The sequence below is a fragment of the Primulina eburnea genome, chromosome 14 (genome assembly GCF_022965805.1).
Source record: "Primulina eburnea isolate SZY01 chromosome 14, ASM2296580v1, whole genome shotgun sequence".
In the NCBI taxonomy this organism is placed as follows: domain Eukaryota; kingdom Viridiplantae; phylum Streptophyta; class Magnoliopsida; order Lamiales; family Gesneriaceae; genus Primulina; species Primulina eburnea.
In genome coordinates, this window is record NC_133114.1 from 28,811,389 (window position 1) to 28,834,690 (window position 23,302).

At 36.1% G+C, this 23,302-nt stretch overlaps 3 protein-coding genes and 2 pseudogenes across 8 annotated transcripts; 4 read left to right on the forward strand and 1 right to left on the reverse strand.

Moving 5' to 3' along the window:
• Positions 1-4,651, forward strand: LOC140812557 (type IV inositol polyphosphate 5-phosphatase 7-like). Of its 2 annotated transcripts, XR_012113694.1 has the most exons (12): positions 1-624; positions 744-831; positions 1,217-1,276; positions 1,435-1,543; positions 1,629-1,733; positions 1,810-2,578; positions 2,670-2,863; positions 3,058-3,166; positions 3,278-3,426; positions 3,514-3,752; positions 3,995-4,065; positions 4,146-4,651. XR_012113694.1 is itself a non-coding variant. In XM_073170850.1 (11 exons), exons 1-10 carry the CDS (start codon positions 595-597, stop codon positions 3,734-3,736), a joined length of 1,836 nt encoding a protein of 611 aa, XP_073026951.1. In that variant the 5' UTR covers positions 1-594; the 3' UTR covers positions 3,737-3,752; positions 3,995-4,651. The 2 variants fall into 2 exon arrangements, 1 of the variants encoding a protein (XP_073026951.1); XM_073170850.1 differs by having other exon boundaries at positions 3,995-4,651.
• Positions 4,652-5,563: 912 nt separating this feature from the next.
• LOC140811317 (proteasome subunit beta type-2-A-like) lies at positions 5,564-8,659 on the forward strand (annotated as a pseudogene).
• Positions 8,660-9,294: 635 nt separating this feature from the next.
• Positions 9,295-15,613, forward strand: LOC140813031 (probable RNA helicase SDE3). 5 transcript variants are annotated; one of them, XM_073171441.1, is made up of 6 exons: positions 9,295-9,446; positions 9,637-9,690; positions 11,118-11,935; positions 12,043-12,213; positions 13,069-14,520; positions 14,883-15,440. In XM_073171441.1, exons 3-6 carry the CDS (start codon positions 11,135-11,137, stop codon positions 15,186-15,188), a joined length of 2,730 nt encoding a protein of 909 aa, XP_073027542.1. In that variant the 5' UTR covers positions 9,295-9,446; positions 9,637-9,690; positions 11,118-11,134; the 3' UTR covers positions 15,189-15,440. The 5 variants fall into 5 exon arrangements, 4 of the variants coding, with proteins under 4 accessions (XP_073027542.1, XP_073027543.1, XP_073027541.1 ...); XR_012113815.1 differs by adding an exon at positions 15,464-15,613 and having other exon boundaries at positions 9,297-9,690; positions 14,883-15,245; XM_073171442.1 differs by having other exon boundaries at positions 9,297-9,525.
• Positions 15,614-16,153: 540 nt separating this feature from the next.
• LOC140813032 (uncharacterized) lies at positions 16,154-17,656 on the reverse strand. Its single transcript, XM_073171444.1, has one exon. It carries the CDS (start codon positions 17,654-17,656, stop codon positions 17,111-17,113), a length of 546 nt encoding a protein of 181 aa, XP_073027545.1. The 3' UTR covers positions 16,154-17,110.
• LOC140813033 (uncharacterized) lies at positions 17,549-19,298 on the forward strand (annotated as a pseudogene).
• Positions 19,299-23,302: the final 4,004 nt, after the last annotated feature.

A 23,302-nucleotide genomic window follows, 5' to 3' on the forward strand; every position in this document is an offset into this window, starting at 1 on the left:
AAATTTGTTTGCAAATGTGTCACTGAGCTAGTCGTTGGTTTCTCTCTAATCATGCTGGGTCTCCCAGGGGCTATGGGGTTAAAAAAACAAAGCACAAAAAACACGCTTTTGTGCGTGTGAGAGAGTGCTGCATTGTTCCCTTTATTGATTCAGCTCAAATTCGATGCATTGCTGTTACTATTTTGCTACTGAGAAGGAAGCAGTGTAGATTGAGGAAAAAGGCCCCTCTAAATTCATTCTCCGTCACTCACTCACTCTCTCTCTCTCTCTCTCGTAATTGCCTTGTTTTGTTCCTAAGTTGGTCCTTGTCTCATTTTCTCTGTTATTTAAGTGTGAATTATTACTATATATTTGTCAAATATAGTGCCTGTAAAGGCTGTTAGAATGAACATTGGAGTGACGACTCTTGGAAAAAATTGAATCTTGATTCATGGATGCATGGCCAGGTTCTTAGAATTCAATGTGCTTGAAAATTGTGAAGTCCCCATTTGCAATCTTCATTTCTTTCTGGCGGAAAGTAGATAATTTTTAAGGGCCCATTTTCCTTTTGATATCTGGGATTTCTCTGAGCAAATATCAGAAATAGGCGCAACAATGAAGGATGAGGATTCAAAGAAAAACAAGGTTTTTAGTTTCCCCCGTATATTTTTTTTAATATTTTTTAAATGAAATTTAATGCCCAAATCAATCTTGTTTTTTTTTTGGTTTGCTGAATTGATTATTTCTTTGGGTGTTACGTGAAGCTCTCATGGTCAAAGAAATTGATTAGAAAATGGTTCAATATCAAGTGCAAAAGCGGGGAATATCAAGATGATGAAGCTGTTTATAGAGGCGAGTAGTCATCTTTGTTGAGTTAGAGTGGCGCTTTCCATTTAATTTAGTATTTTGGAGCCTGCCTTGATTTTTATTTCGAGATTAAACCGGGTTAAACTTTAACATTATACCTTTTTAGGTTGGTTAATTTTTTTTTCATTCTCTTGTTTTGTCTTCACGGGTTTGTCTTCTACTTCACCATTAACTAAATTTACAATAGTTTTAAGTTAAGTTTAATTTATTTATGATATACATACTGGTCTTATTTCTTTGCTTTCTTCATAAAATTAAAAGTTCGGAGTTTTTACCACTTGACCGTTTATGAGCAAGATTTGAATCATGTGAGGTCAACCGAGGTTTGTATTTAGCAGTGGGGTTTTAATAACGATATTTTCTTGACTAGGTGGAAATGGTGAACGGAGGAGTATGTTCTCTGAAAGGGGACAATCCGCAATCGAGAAAGGTAAAACTGGTTTACAGCATCATATCTCTCAACTATGAGTTCACAATGACAAAGGTTTGAAAATATAATTTGACACGCGATGTTCATGATCAATTTTGATTCCTATGTTTACACATTTGACTGTTTCTGTTTGATGTTGACATTGATTTTGAATGCAGAAAAATCAACAAAAAATGTGGAGCATTCCCTTTCCCATTCACGGTCTTGTTCCAGGCGGGGGAGAGGCTATCTTGATCACCCTCAGATTATAAATATCCAGAACTATAGGTTTGTTTCATCAAAATAGTTATGCTCATTTCCCGAGTATATAGCCCTTGTTGACGTTCTTCCGTTTTCTGATTTCTTATTTCAGCGTCTTTACATCAACGTGGAATGTGGGAGGAAAATCGCCGCCAAGCAATATGAACTTAGATAATTGGCTACATTCTGCACCACCTGCTGAAATTTATGTACTCGGGTATGATCTCAATTCGTGAGTACAAATATAAACGACTGCCACTTTTTTTAAAAAAAAAATTGTGTTAATCTTATAGATTTCAAGAAATAGTCCCTTTGAACGCTAGTAACATCCTTGGTGCGGAAGACAATGGACCTGCCAAAAAGTGGCTTACTCTTATCAAAAGAACACTAAATAATGCTCCTGGAACTAGTGGAGGAAGTGGGTGCTATACACCGTCACCTGTCCCTGAGCCGATTGCTGAGTGGAATGAAGATTTCGAGGGGTCAGCCAGGCACAAAGCCTCGGCCTTCCTTCATCGCCGATCTTTCCAGACTCCACAACGAATGGGAATTGAAATTGACTCTTCTACACCACAAACTTGCCTCAACAGGCGATTCAGTGTTTGTGAAAGAACAATTTTTGGACATAGACACAGTGACTTTGTCCCAAATATGAGATGGGGTTATAGGCCAAGTGACTGTTCTTCCAGTCAGCGGCCAAGTGATTGTCGCCCGAGTGACTATTCCTCTGGTCATCGACCAAGTGACTATTCTTCAAGTCGGCGGCCTAGTGACTATTCTTGGGGTCAGAGGCCTAGTGATTTCTCGAGACTGGGGTCTGATGAGGATTATTTGCCGGGGGATTCACCTAGTACGGTGTTGTATTCTCCAATGTCGTTAAGTGCTAATCAGGCAGAAGATGCAGCTATGATGCCCGAATGCTCTAGATACTCTTTGGTGGCAAGCAAGCAAATGGTCGGCGTTTTTCTTACTGTTTGGGTTCGAAGTGAGTTGAGAGAATTTGTTCGGAACATAAAGGTTTCTTGTGTTGGTCGAGGATTGATGGGTTACCTTGGCAATAAGGTAGTCGTGTGTGTTAATATTGTTGTTTTTTGCTTGTATTTAGGCAATTTAAAATAATTAACCAAGGGGCAGTATTATTCTTTTATGGCAGGGATCCATTTCAATCAGCATGTTGCTGCATCAGACCAGCCTTTGTTTCGTATGCAGCCATTTGACATCTGGTCAGAAGGAAGGTGATGAACTACGACGAAATGCCGATGTCATAGAGATCTTAAGAAAAACAAGATTCCCACGAGTTAACTGCATCAATGATGAGAAATCCCCAGAGACAATCCTTGGACATGAGTAAGATCTTAAACATCTGGTTTGTTTTAAGGAGGTGATTTTTTTTAAAAAAAATTTAATCTGATAAATCAGGTATATTTTCTTGCTATCGAGTGCCTTTGAGCATAGTCAAAAGGGAAAAGATTTGTTCAACTATTCTTGTGCTTATCATTGGTTTACAAGGCCTTTTTAATGATAACTAATTTTTGATGTAGTCGAACTATCTGGCTGGGAGATCTGAACTATCGTATAGCACTGCCATACCGGTCTGCTAAAGCACTCATTGAAATGCAAAATTGGAGAGCCTTATTAGAAAAGGACCAAGTATGACATCTTACTCTGACTGAGGACAGATCTGTTCAGTTTCTTGAAATTATTTGGCTTGATTTTGTTTGTCATCTGCCGATATTTAACTATGCTTTATTTTCTTGGTAGCTGCGGATTGAGCATAGACAAGGTCGAGTGTTTGATGGCTGGAAAGAAGGGAAGATATATTTTCCACCAACATACAAATATTCGCATAATTCAGACAGATATGCAGGTGATGATATGCATCCAAAGGAGAAACGAAGGACACCCGCATGGTAAATATCTCTAATATGATTTAGTTAATTGAAGATGCTTTGGTCTATATCTAGCTGGAGCTGATTTATATCTTTCTGTATCTAAAGGTGTGACCGGATTTTATGGTATGGTACTGGTCTTCAACAATTATCATATGTTCGTGGGGAATGTAGGTTTTCGGATCATAGACCAGTCTCCAGTGTGTTTTGGGCCGAAGTCGAATCTGTTCCCAGCCGGTTGAGGAAAAGCATGAGTCGTTCGACCTCCAGAATTGAGGTGGAGGAAATGTTACCATATTCACATGGTTTTACAGAACTCTCTTTCTTTTGAAGGAACTCTTACATGGGTACGCCATTGAGTTGCTCCCTTTTTATCAGCTATTGTTTTTTGGTATATCAACAAACAATTAATTCTGAACATGTCATGCTCCGCTCCACCTATGATTCGTGTATAGCATATATGCCTTGTTTACAATCCCTTTTCGTACCGTCTCCCAGATTTTGTCTAGTGATGCATCCAGTTGTCTTATCCCTTGAGTTTTTAATGTTTTCTTTCTATATCTCTTGTATAATTGGTCCCTTTTTGCAGGTCGCCAGATGCTACTGAGAAACACCAATCTGACAATTGATAAGGACATCTCCTCTCACTAACCGATAAAGGCAATTCTGTCCTTAATTTTTATACATCCTGCAGCATGCTTATGATTTTAGTCTAATTTTCTTCCTTTTCCTTTGATCAGACGTGCATATGCTACTCTCCCAAGGCAAACTTGACACGGTGTGACATGATTAACGCTTACTCCTTAACTGATTACGTTCTTCCAACATCGAATCTTTAAATTTCAAGATTCACAATTTCCCAATACATGCCATCTCTAAGTACCGTTTAATTATTTGAGCCTCCATTACGAGGTGTGATCGATCGCCTTCTTCAACATAGGTACTAAGGCATGAGTCTGTTTTGTGTTAAGGCCATAGGTGAGTAACAGAGAAGGTGGGAATACAAGAATCTTGTTTGCTTCATCTTGTTAATGTCTGACGATTCTTTGTTTGTTAGGGTAAATATTCTTGACCAGGGGAGAAATGTATATGGTCAAAATAATGATGCCCCTTTTCAACTTTTGTTTTCAAGCGAAGAAAAGAAGTGAGAATCTGATGTAACACTCATTGCTAACGTGACAGAAAGCACAATATTTAATTCTGTAAAGAGGGCCTTGTGCTCGATGTTTCCTGCTAATGATTTTTACTGAAAAGTTGTGTTCTTGGTTGTCTCACACACACACACACACACACACACACTCACACACTCACATGCATGCAGCAGTCCGAGCTCACGCTATAATTTGTTAATAATAATATTATCATATGACAGTTGATTCAAACATTTTTTTAATTGAGGTTGGTTGAGTCAGCATATTTTATAAGAACATCTTGCTACTTAATTTGGTAATTCCCAAAGCCATTGCTACTAGCAAACGGGACACATACGTTACGTGTATACACCGTAATATTATTCTTTTTTCTAATGTCAATAAGGTTACAAAGAGCCTCCTTATATACAAATGTAGCAAGCCTCTTTAATTATACTCTACATATTATGAATAAAAATCAGAGTCTAGTATCATTATTTGATGTATGTTGGGTTAACATAATTCTTGGTGACCTTGACGGCTTCCAAGCGATGATATATTGCTAGAGAGGTGGAGAAGGTGTGGCTGTGGTGGGGTGGTGACGTAAGCGATTACAATTTTGGGAGTGAGTTTGGTTGTCGTCTTTCTTCAAATATAGGAAAGATACGCTTTCAATTGAGGGGAAAATGGGGAAACTGAGAGATTAGAGGGGAGAAACTGTTGTTGCGTGAAAGGGTAGTGGATAAATAAAGATTGAAACTTGTATGATAAATTTTGATCTCAGGTGTTATTTTATTGCTTACAAAAATAAAATTTTAAATCTTATTTTCTTGGATGTATGTAAAATCATTGTCACAATATGATACAATACGAAAAAAAATTTATATTACATACATGTCACCATAAAGAAAATTTACAAACTCTAGGAATGTTTTTCATGAATTAATTCATACTTTTGTTATACAAAATTGACATGCAAGCCGTCACACACAAGCTACGATATTTTTATAAGAAAAATATACTCTAAAATGAAGTCAGAAGCAGTGCGACTTTTCTTTGCTAACACGCTTTAGCCTTCTTGTTCTCTAAGGCCCCTGACCCCTTCTTACCGAAACTCGAAGTCCAGCATAGCAGAAAAACAAAGCAGCTGAAAACCGAGGTGGTGTGAATAAAAAGCAAACCGGATAGGAATCTGATCCGTAGCCGAGTCTTCAATCTAAATATGAGTCAGTTTTTGGTCTAGTGGGTAAAGATTTGCTATAGTCGCGGCGGACACACCTGCGGTTAACAGCATTCTTGTGCACAAGACCAACGAGGATAGAATCATGGTCTTAGATTCTCACAAGATCATGGGAGCATCCGGGGAAACGGGCGACTGGTGAAATCCCTTTTTTATTTGGTTGATGATTTATTTTATTTATTGGGTAATCTACTGCATTTGAAATGAAGCGCGTGAAATGCTTGTAGTTTGTGACTTTTGTTTGATTTGATGTTTAGTACATGGGTTTGTTTTATTGTTGTGTTTACTAGGGGTTTAAGAATCAAGCTTAGAATTTTAACATATATTTAATTTGAATTTTTTCTATTTCTGATTATACTCTTACGAATTTGTACAATGTTATCACGATTCAAGTACCATGTGCTATATTAGCACAATTATTCTCAACAGGCAAAGCCTCGTCTGTTCGTACCTTTTGTTGCGAGAGATTTTTCACACAAAAGAGAGTTTCAGAAGCTCGCTCCAAGCTCTTCGAAGTACCACATTCAAATATTATCTCAAGTGATAAGCAAGATCATTATTGTGGTTGATGTATTTGTTGTTGACCATTGGGGATTGGGTTTATTGTCTGGAGTTCGTAGGAGCTATTTCTTTGAAGCGAGAGTTCCTTGATCAGGGACTTGCTGGAGCAACTGAATTATGAGCTTTCTCCATCGTTGGATAAATGTCTTGCTGAACAAGATTGACTCTTTATGGTTTACAGATTGCTTCCCTATTTAATCTTTGTGAAGGCTCGCAAAAAACTCAATGAAGTATTATCTTAAGTGATAGACAAGATTACTTAGTTCTATCTTTAGGTGGACCCCTACAAGCTCACTATTTAGTAAAATTCTTTCATAACTTTCATTCTTTGATCTAGACTTCTTAGCTAGACACAATCTTATTAATAGTAATTGCATTTCAAGGAAACTGTCATTCTAAAAAATAGGCTTCGCTAACTACGGATATGGAGTTTTCGTTCCAAAATTTTATGCCATTTTATTAGGATCGATAGAAATTCTTATGGAGATCAATTATAATAAAGAATTAAGGATTAAGATTTGGTAATACAGTTCAATCCATCAAAGATTACATTATCTACGAATCCCGGTTGATAATGTATGCTTCCATTGTAATAAAATGCTTTCCTAATTGACATGTTTTGCACGATTCAATGAGTTGTCGGCTTTAGCTAAGTGGTGAGTTAAGTTTTTTGTGGATTGATGTGTTAGGGCTTAGTTTATTGAGTACAAACAGAAGAATGTGGCCCTGTACCAATTTCGTAATGCCATGCCTCTGACCACTGCAGCCGCTGCAAATTTCACCAGAAGCGAGCTCGCCACAGCCTTGAGAAAGGTAGGCTGTTTTCTTTAGATGTTTCTGAATGGCAAATGATTTGTTCTTTTTCACTTTACTGTTTTCTTAATGTTGGGTTTAAAAATATAGTTGGAGAATACTAAAAAGCTAGTTGATAAATTTTTTTCCTAAAATTGAATTATAAGAGTGACCAAATTCTCTTACTGAACTACTATGTCTAACTAGCTAATCTATATTTTTTCTTCTACTTTACTTGAAACAAATGTATAGAATCTTAGTCTTATTCAGTATATACATTATATGAAGATCGTTGTTTGCTACCGCCTACCTTAATGGTGTCACTGCTTCTCCGAAAATCTTGATGTCATCGCAATTCACAACCCGTACCTCAAGTTCGGGTTTTCAGTTGCCACACTTAGCCCTGAAAGACTAGAATCCGAACGCGCAAAGTTAATCAACCTAAGCATATCCTCATACACGAAGAATACTTTGTTTCCTATTTTCCCTCTTGTGGGAAAGTATTTTTCATTTTTTTGGTGTCACTGCATCTGTTTTAGCCGAAAGTCTAGCTGATAACCTCTATCAAACGCTTCTGTTGTATTTGGAGTTGTCATTTTTGCCTCCTAACATGACATGTAGTTTCTGTATGCTCAGAGACTTGGGCAAGGCATCTCTTTAACACAATTGTAAATATATCAAATCCGTTGTCTATGGATGGTGCTTGATACATTAGTAACATTCACTGGTTAGTGATGTTGTGTACTCTGGAATTTCCCCATTTCACGGGTCAATGGGTATTGGAACAATAGAAACTTGGGAAGACCTTTAAGATCTTTCTAGTTAGTCAAAGATGTATCAAATTGAGTAGTTTATAGTTTCTATCACTATGCTTCTTACCTGCATACCTTTGTCCTCTAATATACCTGGTTTTTAACTCTCCAGAATCCATACATGGTGAATATTATACTTGCCGGTTATGACAAAGAGAAAGGCCCGTTCCTGTACTTCCTTGATTACATCTTGATAAAGCTGCTTTTGGCTATGGAGCGTACTTCGCTGTTTCCACAATGGATAGGCACTACCGAAGAGACATGACTGTGGAAGAAGCCATTGGTTTAGTAGATAAGTGCATATTAGAAATACGTACCAGGCTGGTTGTTGCACCACCGAATTTTGTGATCAAAATTGTAGACAAGGATGGGGCGAGAGAATATGCATGGCGCAACTCTATCAAGGATGCCCCCGTTGCTTCATCTTTAGGGTTTACAAGGGTTTCTGAAACTCTTATCTTCATTTATCAACTGAATTTGCTGATGGATTCTTAGCATACTGGAACTCCTTTTGGGTTTGATTTGTAATATGCCGAAAGCTTGGGTTCCAGGGAATTAACCAGCTAAGCCCTTCACAGGAAGATTTCATTTGAGTAGGTTCTAGTCAAATGCGCACGCCAGAGTGTTTGCGTGGAGTCGCGGACAATATTTGAAACTTCATCTTCATGTTTCTTTTAAAAATTTCAAGAAATGCCATTAATTTTTGTTCTTTTTAAGAATGGTCACTACCAAAACTTGATGCAAGGCTTTTTTATGTTTAGGTAAGATCTTGACATGATTGTTTTCAAAACTCGTGTTTATATATTAATGTATATAGTTAGTTCATCGATGTCTTTTGCATGCGATGAATACAGATTTTTAATTTTTTTTTTTTTTATGAAATATAATTAATTAGATTAAATGATAGAACTGCTAAACAAGTAAAAGGTGGTACCACCGAATTCAATTTCCCTTTCAAATATTCATTATTTTAACGAGGATTGATGATAAGTTCATTGTATGAATTAATTTAATGAACATTTTATTTATTGTATACATAAAATCAACACGTAAATGCATTTCCCTTTTTTAAAAATCTTTTCATTTTTTAATTATGATTAAATGATCACTTTATCGTCGGGAAATTGGTCTTCAGTCTTCTATCATTGATTTTTTTGTGTTCAGTTTTTGAGTACTTTTTTAATACTACATTTTCACATGAAGTATATCACATTTTGTATGACATAATACCACAATTTTATGGAGTAAAAAATGAACCAACAAAATGTTTTGATTGAGGATTTTTCACCAATTTCACCTTTAATTAATTTAATCAAACTTTTTATTATTATATAAAAACTTAAATTAACACATAAGGCGACCTAGGACAGAGTCAGACTGTGGAGCCCAGTACACGGGAGAATCCACCTTCCAATTCTCAGTTTCAGCTTCTCCGTCGTCTTTCCGATGGAGAAACCTTTCGATCTCTGAAAGGCTTCATTTTTCCCCCCGAAAGTCGTAAATTTGGTATCTAATCCTCCAACCCTTTTCACCATTTGCATTAATTTGGCTTGTTCCCTTCCTCTTTCGTTGTTTTCTTTTCAGTGTACACATTTACTACTTTTTTGCCTGTTGTTTTCAATAAAGCCGACATTTTTTAAATATCTAATCATCCACCGTTCACTGGATTTCTGCTAATCAGCTTATCGTTTTGCAGGCCGCTCAAGTTTTCTTTTAATCCGCAGTGATTTTCGTGCTCACGGAATAGAAGGTATGGTTCTTAGTTTTTTTTTTGGGTACTAGTTCTTGGGGTTACGTTTTTTATTTTATGTTTTTTGGTTGTCTGCATTCGATTTGTTTAGTTAATTTATATACATTTGATTTGGTAGTGTTTCTTTAATTAATTCTTTGGTGAAGTTTTTGATGGATGAATAAATAATCATTTTGAGGAGCCGATATTTTGGTGGTATAGATTTATATTGTTGCATGCAGCGTTGAAGATTTTTGTTTGTGATTTGAGAATACCTCAGAGTTGAATTATGGATAAGATTTTGGTTCTCTTTCAAGTAAATTTGGATTTGGTTGCATTTGTCTGAAGTATGTCGTGTAATTGCAATTTTATGAGAGAGAACTTTAGGTCAGTTGATTGGTTATTTCAACTTATGTTCTATGTTCTATTAACTTGTTTTTTTTTTGGCTGTATACTCCTATTGAAGGATGATCATTCGATTAGTATTGACGATTCTGAATCTTAACTGGCTTAAGATACGGTAAAAGATGGTTAATAATTCACATGTCTTTCAAACTTCGTGAATTCTCATCTTAAAATGTTGTATAAGGCCCACCGAACATCATCATTTTTATTTTCTAAATTTACTCAATTTTCCTTGCATGACTGGGAGTTTAATTGCGTATCTTCGAGAATTACACGCATATTACTCCATTTGCCGCGGAATTGATCTTTCGAGATGGTAATAAAGTAAATTCTTCCATCCTTCCCTTTCATTTTATGAAATTGATTCTTATCCACTGATGCTCAGACATAGCATATCCACATTTCTGCATCAGGTCAGTATCATGATTTCTTATCAGGTACTGATAAGATAATATGGCATGATAGTCAGCTAGAACAATAAAAATAAGAATTCTCCATTCTTGGACATTGCGTACTGTCTTGGATATTTGTGTGATAGTGTGATACTGTTATATGCTTGTAAGACTTGAAAGATAGTCCACGAATCGTTGATTTCTGCCGACTCTTTGTTGCCCTCATTAAGCCTTTGGACTTTCTGATATCTAGTTACATCAGAAAAATTAAAAACTTGAAAGAGAGCCCACAACACGTGCCTTAGTAATTAGTATCTCTAATTTTCTTATATCGTTATAAAAGTTAATGAAAGTGACATGATAATTAAATGAGTTTCACTTGTGATCAAAATTTATCAATTTATGAATACTTTTCTGTCGGATCATATATTTGAAGTTGCATAAAAAAATTGATGCTACCTAAAATAACCATTCGTAGTGTCTGTTTGTTAGATTGTTGTCTTAATTCATGGAATGATTTTTGTGGTCCTCGTTGCCTTTTGGTTAACTGCATTCATCTGTTGTAATGCTAAAATCTTGTCCCTGTCTTCTTCAAGACGACAAAGAGGGATTTGCATGGTTGTGTAACTGAATGTTTCAGATTATTTGCAGGTTTTTTATAGTCATCAATGAGTTCAGTTTGTGATAAATCTGATGATGAATACTCGGTCATTGGAGATAAAGGGGACATTGGATTCATTGATTTTGAAAATTGCAGATCGATTTGTAGCTATAACCCTTCCAATGAGAGCTCAATCTTCAATATTTCTGTCCCATTCCCATTGGTTCAAGGAAAACCTCAGTCAGGAGTTGTGGGAGAAACTGTGTTTGATTCCGTGACCATAAAAAACATCGGGGTGGAACCCTTAGATCTGTGGTCAGTCAGTATATATGACTCCAAACCCGAGAATTCATTTACAATTTCCTTGATGGAGCCTCCAAATGTCAATTCTGATTTGCAATATATCCAAGATTTCATGGAATCATTTTCCTTGGATGACAGAGTGCTGAGTCCTGGTCAGACTCTGACTGTCTGGTTGTCTTGCAAACCTAAGGAAATTGGGGTACATACAACAGCTGTGCACTTCAGTATCGGCGATGAGACGATAGAAAGATTAGTTTTCTTGCTGGCAGAAGACAAGATCTCTCAGTCTCTGTCTTCTGCTAAACCATTTTCCCGAACAAGGAATAAGAAACAAATCATTGTTGATGTTCACGCTTCAAATGTTTCTTTTATTGTGGGACGTCGCCCTTCCAAGGGTTCAAATCGTTCACATAATAACCGGCTACGAAATTATCCAATTCCTGCAAATATCCGGGATATGGTATTAAACCAACAGATTCCTGCCGCAGTTGGTGCGGGCCTTACTAAGACAAACTATGGTTCATATTTCAAGACTTTGATTGCTATGGAAGAGATAAAACTGGAGGTTTGTGCCCATTTGATATACAATATAGGTCTCTTCTTACATTTGTATCGTTCATCCTAAGTGATGCAATGCCCATATCATCTGTGAAAGTTGTTTATTTACTTCAGGCCGACATGCGCACATATGACATGGAGTCTGTCATTATGAAGATCAAGAAAAAGCAGTTCTTGTCTCTTCAGGTCCCAGGATTGGCTGAGAGGCGTCCATCACTTGTTACCGGGGATTACATATATGCCAATATTGCATCTGAGGATGCCCCTGAAAATGTTCCTTATCAGGTTTGTTTCAGAATGCAGAGAGTTAATTTTGCGAAATGGAGATTCATTGATACGGCACAGCAGTCATCATTGAGCAATACAATAAAAAGTTACCAACATTATATTCCTATTCAGTGGCTTCAGAATAATTGCTATTGAATAGTCTTGAAAACATTTTCTTAATTTAGAATCACTTCTCTTAAGCTAGGATATATTATGATCTTTGAATTTCTGATGCTACAACCCAATACAAATCTTGTTGATTTGATCACCATGCCGTGCCTCCAAATTCTTCTCACTGCAAATGCGAGAAAAATAAAACGCAGCACTGGCTTCAGAACTTGAGTTTGGAATTTTTAGAATATCAGCAACTTACGTGAAAAAATGCACGTAAATTCCAAGCATACACATTTGAATCATCCTCCACTTAAACCTCTGAAGAGACATTTATGCTTTTGCCAGATTATAGATCTGTTACTGGTTTTTGTGTGCTTGGTGTAGAATTAAGGACAGTACGTGTGTTTTCTTCTGAAACTTAAACCCATGTTGGCTGTTTAACATCTTCTCTTATTATTCTGAAATTATGCGACTCACTCAACGCTGCTTCATACTTTAGCGATGATGTCCTTTCTGGATTAATGTCTGCTTAGACTTGTAATATTGCAAATTCCTTGAAAATAGTTATATATCAGAGGAAGAGGTTAACTAATCGTAACCATTATTCATTAGAAGCGTGCGATCATTCAAAATCATGTCACGTGGTCTCTGACTTGTGGTGTGTTCCAAAAACTTCCACTTCTTTAATATAAAGACTTCAAAGTCTCCTAGTGTAATCAGTGAGTTTTCCTTGGAAGATGAAATTCTCGGTTATTACAGGGCTACATTCACCACGTGGAGGCTGAAGAAATATACTTGAAGTTTGACCAAAAATTTCACAAAAATCACAGAGAGAGTCAACTTTATAACGTACAGTTCTCCTATAACCGCACGGCTATGAGAAGGTTGTATCAGGCCATTGAAGCTGCCGAGCTTCTGGACAAAAATTTCCTTTTCCCACTTCGATCATCCAAACTGGAGCTCATACAACCCAAACCATTTGAGCCAATATCATGTGCTCTAAATGAGGAGCAACTGAGTGCAATCAAGATGATCCTTGCTTCCAAAGGAGGGTCACCATATGTGATTCATGGCCCCCCAGGAACTGGAAAAACAATGACACTCGTTGAAGCTATCCTCCAGATTTACGTTGGACAAAGAAATGCTCGAATTCTTGTATGTGCACCTTCAAATAGTGCAGCTGACCATATATTGGAGAGGCTTATCAGTAAAAAAACAATGAATATTGATAGAAGAGAAATATTTCGTCTCAATGCATTCACTCGTCCTTTCGATGATGTCAATCCTGGCCATATCGAATTTTGCTATGTCGAAGATTTCTTATTCAAGTGTCCTTCATATTCTGACCTAATGAAGCATAGGATCATAATATCAACATATACAAGTGCCTCTCTTCTCTACGCAGAAGGAATCAGAAGAGGTCATTTCTCTTATATTTTCTTGGATGAAGCAGGGCAAGCTTCCGAGCCTGAGTCTATGGTTCCTCTCTCCCAACTTTATTCAAAAGGTACTGTTGTTGTTCTTGCTGGGGATCCTATGCAGCTAGGTCCTGTTATTTTTTCTCGAGATGCTGAAAGCTATGGACTTGGAACTTCATATTTGGAAAGACTTTTTGGTTATGAGCTATATTATTCTGGAAATGATAATTATATGACAAAATTGGTTAGAAATTATCGTACGCATCCAGCAATACTGCGTCTTCCATCACAACTGTTTTATGATGGGGAGTTAAAGCCATGCAAAGAGGAAAGCTCCATTTTTTCGTGGGAAGGCCTGGTCCCGGATAAAGATTTTCCTTTACTTTTTATCGGCATTCAAGGTTGCGATGAAAGGGAAGGAAGCAATCCATCGTGGTTCAATAGAACTGAAGTGAGCAAGGTAGTTGATGTAATAGAAGATTTAATAGAGTCACGAGGGCTGAAAGAGGAAGACATTGGGGTTATAACTCCTTACAGACAGCAAGTACTTAAAACAAGAAGTGCACTCCAAAGTTTCGGAAGGGAAAACATCAAAGTTGGTAGTGTAGAACAGTTTCAGGGACAAGAGAGACTAGTTATTATTATATCTACCGTTCGTTCAACTGTTAAACATAATGAATTCGACAGGATACATTATTTGGGATTCTTGAGCAATTCGAGAAGGTTCAATGTTGCTATCACCCGAGCAAGGTCTTTGCTCGTTGTGATTGGGAATCCACATATACTTTGCAAGGTAAAGTAAATTGTCCTCGTTGCTATTTTACTAGTTGTGGTTTGTTATTTTTTATTCTCGTTGGATCAAATGTCTACCATGTTAACTTTTAAAAAAAGTTACAACTAATATATTATCTACGTTACTTAACATTTTTAAATCGTGCAATAGTCGAAACACCACATTTTGATAACCAGTGCGTTACGTATAGACAGTGAAGTTGTAGTAGAGGTAATTCTTGCTTCCCAACATGACATATATTTGTTTCTGATTCTTTTCTAGATAGATTTGCTACAAGAAATTAATTTTACATTCAAGGCACCATTACCTAAGAAGTTTGTTCTGATATATGCTAATGCCTGTATTTTTCTGTGACACGATAGGATCCGCACTGGAACAAGCTTTTGTGGTACTGTGTGGACAATGGCTCCTATAAGGGTTGTTTCCTACCCGAAAGGGAGGAATTCAGCATGGAAGGGTGTACTGGGAAGGAGAAGGCACAAGAGCTCGACTCTGGCTATGATTGTGTCGACAATTTTCAATGGTCTGATACGCCATGGGATGATGCAGATAATGGGAATCCTTCTGAAGTTCAATGGGACGAGGAAGAAAATGGTAAGCAGTTGCAAAATAGTTCGTGGGATGAGGCTGACAACAATTTTCAGCCGTCTGATGTCCCCTGGGAATGAAGTTAAGCTTCCAAGAACTGTTACTGATGAGTCTGAATGTTCACATTCTCGTAGACGGTAGACCCTGCATTTTTTTTAATGCAATTGTGGTTATTTGATTATCATTGAGGATAATGTCCTCAAGTTAGATTGAACTAAATCAATCTCGTTGATGATGCATTTGATACTGTCATTATTAATACATAGCTGTTCTATAGAAACTTCATTAAACTTTATTTAAAGGTCAGCGTACAATATATAAGTCTGAATCAATTGCCTTGGTATTAATCATGTAGAAATTCCCCAGCGTGGCGTTCCTCCTGGATATTAAACTATTATACCCAGAGGCCAGAAATGTTGATAGGGATGAAAAAAAACACGAAATTCAAAAATCATTGAAAGTGATTGCCAACGGCTCTGCTTCCTCTGATTCGATTCTCCCTTGGTTGATTTAATAGGAGTCATGTAGTATTATAATTGCTATTTTCTAATTTATTTTCCTGCAATCTTACGGTGGATTTCAGAAGATATATATTCTGGATCTACAGTACAAAGAATTATTTACATTCTCACAATTAACATGAATAACCTGAGCAACTCAATAGAATTTCAGAAATAGGCTCCCATCGATGCGGCCGTTAGAGACCTGAGAATGTTATGAGCCGTCTCAGCGGCCGATGGTATCAGAGTTGGTCACATTCCTGGTGGCGTCGGGGGTCGGAACCAAGTCGCTTTCTGGTGCCAAATAAGGTGTTATTATGGGCTGTGGAATAGTTGGAACTGCAATTTTGCAAATACTTTCAATATTTTCAAAGTTTACTTTGCCAATGTAGGATAAATTGACTCCCTATTAAATTTTTTGTGTTGCCACTGCAACCCCGAAAATTGACATGAAAATAGAGTACCTGTAGGGCTTGGAAGAGATGACGCAGGTGATAAATTTGGTCCACTCCCACTTGGTTTCTCTGGATTTGACAAATAAAGTATAATCGGGTTTTTTAGATAATTTGCATCACATACTTATCAATTAATCAAACGACAATCGAGCTTTAAAATGATGATTTGAAAGCGTATCAGGATCTGGAACAGGACTGGCAGTGGCTACATTGAGAAAGCAAGAAATTTGAATAAAGCTAACGCAACACATAATACAAGAAGTACAAATCTACTTCCAAATTAAGCATATTTGGGTCGACTATCATCATGCAAAAGTTATGGTCCAATATCTGGGAGCTACTCAGATCTTTTAAGTTTATGCAACAGTCCACGTAAAATTTATAACATCCACCATCAGTAGTTGATATTGTGTGTCCTAGAATGTTTGTAAAGCTTCCGAAATGTAAATATCACCTTTACACCCAACCGGAACTCGAGACATCCTACAAGCAAATGGAAGAGATATAGCAAGACTTTTGATACCTTTTCATACAATTATTGTCTTTTGATGGTTCAAATCAGTTTTATGACCATAAGACATTCATAAAACTGAATCAAAATATTCATTCAAAAAAAAAAACATTAAATAGAGAAGATCAAACCATTTTTTTTTTTCAAAAAATCACTTGAATCAAATTCTTGCATAACATATTGTCAAGTTCTTTTTCCTTCTATACAAAAAGAGAAATTATTGTATCCGGAGATAAAATACTAAATTCCGAAAACACGAGACAAAATTTCTTAAGAATATAGTGTTCAAAACCATCTTCTTGCTGAATAATTTTTACTATTTTTGGAGATTTAAGGCATCATCGTCCAATATACATAACAAGAAAGACCAAACTTCTTCATTTGATTTTTGTGTTTTTTAGTGTTCCGAATCAACAATTCAATGCATGCTACTATTCTTATTTAATTTCCAAAATTTTATATGTAAACAGCATCTCAAATATTTTGAACTGAAGTAGAATTCCAATGAAGCATAATTATTATTATTCATAAAAATTTCAGGTATCCATGAAGTAGTTGACTTGGGGATCAGTGGACAAAAGGCTAAACATGACAGCATCTCTTGGTCTTCCTTTAAGCGTGTAATACTTCCTCAGAACACCTTCTCTCGTAAACCCGACCTTCTCCAAAACCCGCTGGGACGCCGGGTTTTCCACGTCCACCACCGCCTCCAGCCGCTCCAGGTGGCCCCATTCCACGAACACCGCGTTCGCCGCCATTTTCACCGCTTGACTCGCGATCCCTTTTCCCCAGTAGGCAGAACCCACCATGTACCCGATTTCGGCCCGGCGTCCATTATCTCCAGGAAATGGCGTCACGGATATTGACCCGACGGGCCGGTCCGAGATGCATATGGCCTTGTGCCATGAGTGGGTGTTTACTGTGTTTATCACGTGATCAATGACAGCTTCTTTGGAAGTGAAGGTGTCCCACGAGCAGAATTTGCTGACTCTTTCGTCGGAGTACCATTCCATGAAGGCGTCGGCGTCGAGATATGGATCCAGTGGCCGGAGTGAGATGACGGAATTTGAGCTGCTTTCCATTTCAATCGAGAGGGTAGATCGGTATGCTCTTCTTCGTCTTTTTTTTTTTTTTTTGCTTGTTATGTCATAGTAGATGGTTGAATGGATGTGTAAATTTTGATAGGATTGTGGTGTTCATCAATAGTGGGATTTGAGTCAGCCTGCAGAAAGTTGATTACTTGGTCGCAAAGAAGAGGGAAAGTAGACGTGAATTACAATGTGACGTAACACTGAAATTACTCCCAACTTAACGAACAAGTAGAGTTATTTTGTTGACTTCTGTTTCTTGAAATTCAGGGAAAGTTCTCAATGCAAATTGCGAGTTTAATATTCTTTTTGCTGGTATTTACAAAGAGTTTAACCGACTTGTCTGTGGCTCATTGCTATGTGTCCCTACCGCTTGGGTCCCGCATTTATGAATTGTGGATCAACTTTGAAAGCTTAAGCTAACAGGCTTTATTTTTTTGTTCAATTTTGGATGACTAGTACAGGGCTGTCCTGCACGATGAATTGCGAGAGAAAGTTGACTTACGCGGCCCTCGAATCTCTCTCTCTTTAGCAAGAAATCGGGTAATTATTCTCTTGAAAAGGTTCTCCCTCATAAAGTTTGGTTTCTTTTGCGAAGTTTAATCATGTTATTGGTGTTGGATGATAAACCAGCGGCGTAGCAAGAGGGGCCCCAGCTTGTGACGCTGATTTATGTATACTTTGGTGAAAATAGGTTCCCCCTATACTGTTAACTTCAAGTTTTGGGTTGGTCAAGAGAGGCTGCTGGCTGCCTATGCTCAATCATTGTTATTGCTATATAGCCACTCAAAACCCCGATTCTCGACTTAATAGTACGATATAACATTCTGGACCACAACTCCGCATTATCTCGTCACTTATACAATTCTCTCTTGACTAAACTCATCCCCGTATCAGACTTGTATCCCTTTCGGATCCTGTTGAATTGAGTTAACATGGATTATACCTCGAGGACGACTCTTAGACCCTTCGACCTTTCTGATGTTGACGACTTTCTCAAATGGGCGAGTGATGGTAAGGTGACACATTACTTGAGATGGGACACCATAACCTCTAGAGAAGAAGCCTTGAGATATATCAAGGAAGTTGCTATTTCACATCCATGGCGTCAATCCATTTGCATAGACAATCGTTCCATTGGCTATGTCTCCATCAAGCCTGAGTCCGGGAGTGATCGACACCGTGCCCACGTGGGGTTTGCCATTGCATACGAGTATTGGGGACAAGGAATTATGACCGAAGCTATGAGAATGGCGATTCCCTGTGTTTTTGAAAAGTTTCGTTTTTAGTAAGGTTGGAGGCGTTGGTGGAGGAGGAGAATATAGGGTCTCAGCGGGTGTTGGAAAAAGTTGGTTTTACAAGGGAAGGTTTTTTGAGGAAGTACGGATTTAACAAAGGTGAGATTAGAGACATGTTTGTTTATAGTTTCTTGTCTGCAGATAAAGTTGGCCAGTAGAGTAGCCTTAGTTTGTTTTTGGAATAGAATAAGGGCATGCACGCTTTCTTGTTTTTACACGCTTTCATGGTCACCCAAAGTTGTTTCCTGATTTTCATTTCAAATTGTCAGCTGCACTTTCTCTCTCTTTTTTAAGATTTTGTAGAATCTAAATACGAGGTAATTGTATTCAAACTTTAACTTGGAGTTTATTGAATACGAGGGGTGTATGACTATGCATATGGATTGAAACACAGACTCTGGCAAGTCAAGAAACTAAATCGCTAGAGAGAATGCTAAAAATCACCATATCGCTACATCTTCCCTTTATAGTTAAATACTTCCTCAGAACACCTTCCCTTGGAAATCCCGCATTTTCCAGCACCCTTTGAGACCCCTTATCCTCAGAACAACTTCCCTAGGAAATCCGGCATTTTCCAGCACACTTTGAGACCCCTTATTCTCTACATCCACAATAGCTTGAAGCCTTTCCAATTCCGCCATTCCTTAAAAATGCTGGATGCCACCATTTTTACAGCTCTTGTTACAATGTCTTTACCCCTGTGTTTAAAAGCTAGTACATAACCAAGTTCACCTCTGCGCTTTTCTGTTGTATATGCAATAATTCAAAAGGCAAGAATCAAAACGAATTACAGGCAACAAAATTTGTGAACATCAGGTCAGAAACTTGAATCATCCATAAAAGTTCCATACAAAATAATGGTAAATGTGATATTGGCTGATCTTTTCCCTTTTTTCTCGCTTCTTTCATTTCTATGCCAGTCCATGTATTATTGTTTATACAAAGAACCAATACAAAACAAATGTTTGCACGGCAAGTAAGAATAGTCTTGGTCAAAGTTTTTTGTTATAATAAGCGCAACAAAGGAGAGTGACTCGATCCCAATTCCGAATACATTTAAGTCAAAATGTGTGATTGGAAACAAAATTTGATTTGTTTTCAACCTTGTCTGTCGGCAAGTTCAGGCTCCAAGATCACATTGTTCTTGGTTCACATTTTGCGCGTAGTAGTTACATTACATAGGAAAAATACTTAATTTTGGGCATAGAGCCCAGCTTGTCAAGCCCATTTTCAACCTATCAGTTTTTTGCCGTATACATAAATAAACACCAGTAACGACTAATCATATTATCTCAAATAATTAAGTTTTTATCGACTTATTTGATATGTATATTATTATATTACTCACTAGAATTATCTAATATATGGTAACACATCAAAAGGTAACGGCAGTGGGTTTTATGCTCATCAAAATAATAATAATTAGGAATTTTTTTTAAAAAATACAAATAATATTTTTGTTCACAGATGAGTTGATATATATTTTTTTGAATAAAAACATCTTAATTTATAATACAATATTTTGAAATAGGCCAATTGTGATATCAAAAACTTTTAGTAAAGTTAAACTTTGTCTTGTTTCACTTCCATTAATATAAAGGAGCACTTGTTCTTGCTGTAGCGCCAAACATCAAACCTGTCGAACAAGATTAAGAAACGTAATAATTTGACGGTATAGTTTTCAAAATCAAATATATTTTTTTAATCCCAATTTAGGCTAAAAGCTAATTTCCCAAAAGCTTAAAATTACGGAAAATAATATTTTGGATTTTTAACATAAGTTTATTTATTCTTATAACCTTTATGCACAGTCGCACAGCCAAATTTTAGCTCAGGACAAGATTATTTTTTTAAAAAAAATAATTATAGGGGGGGTAAAATGGGTCGAAAAAAATAAATGGTTGTCTGATTACCCACTTGTTAAGCATTCATGATGATTAATGCAATGATTGTGATTGTAATAAAATTAACAAACCCACCAGAATCAATCATGACGATTGACGATATAGACTAAAAAATGTATATAATAAACGTGGAGAATTTACAATACACATGTTATTACTGGCTCATTTAAGTGAAAACAACGTTATTATATCTTCAATCAGACAGTGTCATATGTATATACACACACACACATATATATATACATACACATCATACACACACACACACATACACACACACACACACACACACATATATATATATATACATACACACACACACACACACATATATATACACACACACACACACATATATATATATATATACATACACACACACATATATATATATAGTGTGAAAGTACAAAGATATTAAATATTGATAGTGTTCTAAAATAACTTTTTTGGTGCATTGCATTTTCTTATTTATTATGATTTTAAAGTTGGTTTCGGAATTATTATTGATTTTTTTGTTTATAATTCTATTTTGTTGGAGTATTGATGTGATACTAGATAACATTATTGTGGAATTGAAAATTATTAATGTAATATCAGAAATTGTTTACTTATTTGATGTCATATCTCGATAATTAAATTTTAGAGTAACAGAACTAAAATTTGAAAGTGTAATAGGCAAAAAAGAAAAAAAAGAAAAAAAGAGATTAGACAAATCAGTGGATATTAAAAAGATAAATCCGCCTCCACTATGTCGAGGTTTTTGTCATAAAAGTTTTTCAATATTTTATTGATATGACAAATAATGCCAAAATATCCATTAACACAATGCACAACGTAGTGTCACAAACATTTATTTATGATAAGTCACAAACATTTATTTTATGATAAATTTTGAATCAGGAGGCCGGGGCGATTCGATCTATATGCTTTTTATATTTTGTTGGGGAAGTATACAAATTAAATATCCATTCTTATAAAATAATAATCATGATATATTAAATTAGGTTGATTTTGGGGTGATAGATTTGAAATTCATAGATTTTGATTATAGTTTTAGTGTTAATAACAAAACAATAATTGAAATCTTAAATTCAGACATTATTTATTTACATATTAGTTTCACAAAATATAATGAATTTAAAATGCATCTATAACTAACATGAAACAATACATTTTTTGAAAAGGAAAAATCCAATTAAAAAAAGATAGATATGTTATGTACAAATATTCTGGGCATTCCCAGGAGACACAAGAGTCACAAAGCTTAAACTCACAAAACAATAAACATGACATACCTTTAAAAACATTGTATAACACGTTCTACCAAAAAAAAAAAAACCTCTATACAGGTTTTAGTTAAACATGCAAATGATGCATTTGAAACTTATGATTTTGTATATCTAAAATTACAAAAATATATGTGAAATATATAGATTTAGAATTCATCTAGAGAATAGTACTAATTGCATTTGTGGCGATGAATAGATGTAAAATTAGTCGATGGAAAGGAATAAACGGTTAGGAATGGACAAAATATATTACATGTGGGAAGCCATGTGAAGGACATAAAATAGGAATTTAGGTCTCTACCAAAATAATTAAAAACAGCATATATCTGCCTGCATATGATGATATGGAGGAAAACAAGAAGATCACATGCATGTGAGGAATCATTGGAAGTATTGAACAATGGATGTGGCACTAAAAGCTATTCCACCAATCAATCTGAGGATGCAGTTTAAATATATATGGGCATGTTATAAAAATAGTTTGCCCCAACTTCTACCAGAAAAGCATCAGAATATGCATGGAAAACACAATGATTTTAATATGTGAGACAAAACAAAACACACGCGATAAGTAGTATATAGAGGTGAGTGAATCTCATATGAGACCATCTCACGTACGTCTCACGAATCTTAATCTGTGAGACGGGTCAAACCTACCGATATTCATAATAAAAGTAATACTCTTAGCATAAAAAGTATACTTTTTCATGGATGACCCAAATAAAAGATCTGTCTCACAAATATAACTCATAAGACCGTCTCACACAAGTTTTTGCCTATATAGCTGTATCGAGCGACGTGTATTAACCAAATATTTATTGTTGAATCATATAGAATATGCATAACGGCCATATGTATATAAGATTTACATAAAAGGTATAAGATAAATCGATAGAATTTAAAACTACACTTGATTGCAACTACTCAGGATAAAATATGTTTTTATACATAATAAGGAAAAACGGTTGGATTTTGTATTTTGGCTTATTGCTTGTTGGACTTTTTTATTTTGAATGAAAATTGGATAAGTATCTCATGGGTTTTTTAAGCGTGGAATGAAGAATGTCTAACATAAGAAAATAATCTTAGCATGTGTGATTTTATATCGAATTACACTTGGTGAATATGTATAAATGATTGATTAAGAGA

Bases quoted from the DNA above. Each gene is read 5' to 3' on its own strand.
- LOC140813031 (XM_073171441.1), top strand. From the start codon at position 11,135: ATGAGTTCAGTTTGTGATAAATCTGATGATGAATACTCGGTCATTGGA. The intron at 11,936-12,042 runs GTTTGTGCCCAT...TATTTACTTCAG, and splicing joins TGGAAGAGATAAAACTGGAG to GCCGACATGCGCACATATGA. The intron at 14,521-14,882 runs GTAAAGTAAATT...GTGACACGATAG, and splicing joins ATCCACATATACTTTGCAAG to GATCCGCACTGGAACAAGCT.
- LOC140813032 (XM_073171444.1), bottom strand. From the start codon at position 17,656: ATGGAAAGCAGCTCAAATTCCGTCATCTCACTCCGGCCACTGGATCCA.
- LOC140812557 (XM_073170850.1), top strand. From the start codon at position 595: ATGAAGGATGAGGATTCAAAGAAAAACAAG. The intron at 1,277-1,434 runs GTAAAACTGGTT...TTTTGAATGCAG, and splicing joins ACAATCCGCAATCGAGAAAG to AAAAATCAACAAAAAATGTG. The intron at 3,427-3,513 runs GTAAATATCTCT...CTGTATCTAAAG, and splicing joins AAACGAAGGACACCCGCATG to GTGTGACCGGATTTTATGGT.